The following is a 1,882-nucleotide window of genomic DNA, read 5'->3' as shown; positions in this document are numbered from 1 at the left end:
CTCGCTGGCCGCAGCCAAGGTCAACGCTACTGCCCTCCATGGTACGACCCCCCACCCACTCCCACCCACTCCAGCCCCGCCGCCGCGCTCGCCGCGCTCTGGGCTGGTTGATTCTCCCACTTCTCACGGCACGCGACCAACGGCCACTAACAACGACCACATTACACACAACCCGGGTTACTTACTCGATAGCTGGCGGTGGCGTGGATGGTCGATCGGAGCACGGTCTCGTGGGCGCTCTTCCGGCAGACGTCGCAGTCATCGGCGGCCATGGTGTCGGAGGTGCCGCACTCGCTGATCTCGCTGCGGCAGCCGCACGCCGTGGCGGTCAATCTGGGCGACTACGAGGGCTCGGGCCTGGCCGAGCTGGCGCTGGGCATCGTCGACGACAACGAGGTCACGCTCTACCTCTACGCCATCGACCAGCTCACGGTGGCCTTGCCCATGACGCTCCAGAAGACGCTGCTCATCGCCGAGGCGCCCTGGTGGGACACTGCCCAATACAAGTACGCCCATCCACCCCCACCCACCATCCTCCACGACCACCACCACCACAAGGCCGTCGTCGCTGATGTCACACTCGCTACACGCGCAACACGACACACGGCACACGGCACACACACACACACACACATGTGGCACACAGCTTGCGGATGGTGTCGGGCGACATGAACAACGACGGCGACGACGAGATCGTGGTGGCGTTCACCAGCGCGACGGCGGGCAGTGGCAGCCAAGCCGACGTGTTCCGCGTGGACAGCGCGACGTGCTTCCGACTGGAGTGTCTCGAGCTGGTGGGCAGCTTTGCTTTTGTGTTGCCCAGCGGACCCACGGTCCCGGAGTCAACCGCCGCGGTTCTGGCGAGCAGCGGCGATTCAAAGAAGGCGACGGAGTCGGTGGAGATGACGACCACGAGGAGTCCCGAGATCAAGCTTGCCATTGGTACTCTCTCTTTCTTTGCTCTTTGCTCTTTGGTCGTGAGGCCTGCCTGCTGGTCTGCTCCCGCCCGCCAGCGATGATAACGAGGGTTAATGAATCAGGCAACGTGGACGACAGCTACGCCAACGAGCTGCTGGTGGCGTTTGAGTACTCGCCACGATGGCCTCGGAGGTGCACAAGGTCATGCTGACCAGCCTCACGGCGCAGCCCGACCCCGATCGACCATTCCTTCTCAACGGTTCGTTGAGCTTACCTTCGCTCTCTCTCTCTCTCTCTCTCTCTCTCATCCACGGCAGATATTTGAGAAAAATTGACACGCAAACACACACACCACACACACGACACACACACACACACACACACACACACACACACACACACACACACACACACACACCACACACACCACACACACGCACACACACACGACACACACACACACACACACACGCACACATAACGATAAACGCAGGACGGCACTGCTACGCGGGACCGGCCTACCAGCGGGGCGAGGAGGTGGAGGCCGGCACGGTCAACAACATGGCGCTGAGCGTGGGCAACCTGTATGGCCTGGGCTACCGCGTGGGCCAGTCGATCAAGGTGCGCTTCGAGAGCGTGCCGGAGCTCATCGCCGTCATCAACGCGCCGCCCACGCACTTTGACATCGTCGACGGCAAGGAGGTGGTGGTCAACCCGATGACCTTCGGCGGCTACGGCTCCTTCACGCGCCTCTCCAACGCCGAGGGCGTCACGTCGTCCTTTGAGATCTCGCGCGACCTCGTCCACATCTCGTCCGAGTCCGATGCTGTGCGTCCGCCGGTTCCCGTCCCAAATGTTCGTTTTCTAACTGGTTCTTGTGCGCGATCTCAGTTGGTCGCCGACGCAACGGTGGCGATCGTTGTGGGGAATATCCATACCCAGACCCAGGAGATGAAGAAGCGGG

The 1,882-nt window shown here is 62.0% G+C and overlaps 2 protein-coding genes across 2 annotated transcripts; both read left to right on the top strand.

The window, feature by feature from the left end:
• Positions 1-207: 207 nt before the first annotated feature.
• ACA1_047410 (uncharacterized protein) lies at positions 208-1,032 on the top strand (the record flags this gene model as incomplete). The annotated part of the gene is made up of 3 exons (XM_004338346.1): positions 208-506; positions 647-942; positions 983-1,032. 3 exons carry the CDS (start codon positions 208-210, stop codon positions 1,030-1,032), a joined length of 645 nt encoding a protein of 214 aa, XP_004338394.1.
• A 66-nt stretch (positions 1,033-1,098) lies between these two features.
• Positions 1,099-1,873, top strand: ACA1_047400 (uncharacterized protein; the record flags this gene model as incomplete). Its single annotated transcript, XM_004338345.1, has 3 exons — positions 1,099-1,177; positions 1,412-1,736; positions 1,810-1,873. 3 exons carry the CDS (start codon positions 1,099-1,101, stop codon positions 1,871-1,873), a joined length of 468 nt encoding a protein of 155 aa, XP_004338393.1.
• Between the last annotated feature and the right edge of the window lie 9 nt (positions 1,874-1,882).

Source organism: Acanthamoeba castellanii, assembly GCF_000313135.1.
Source record: "Acanthamoeba castellanii str. Neff unplaced genomic scaffold scf7180000084580, whole genome shotgun sequence".
NCBI classification, from domain to species: Eukaryota; Discosea; order Longamoebia; family Acanthamoebidae; genus Acanthamoeba; species Acanthamoeba castellanii.
Note: the sequence above shows the minus strand (reverse complement) of the source record. Positions and strands in the feature narration are given on the sequence as shown.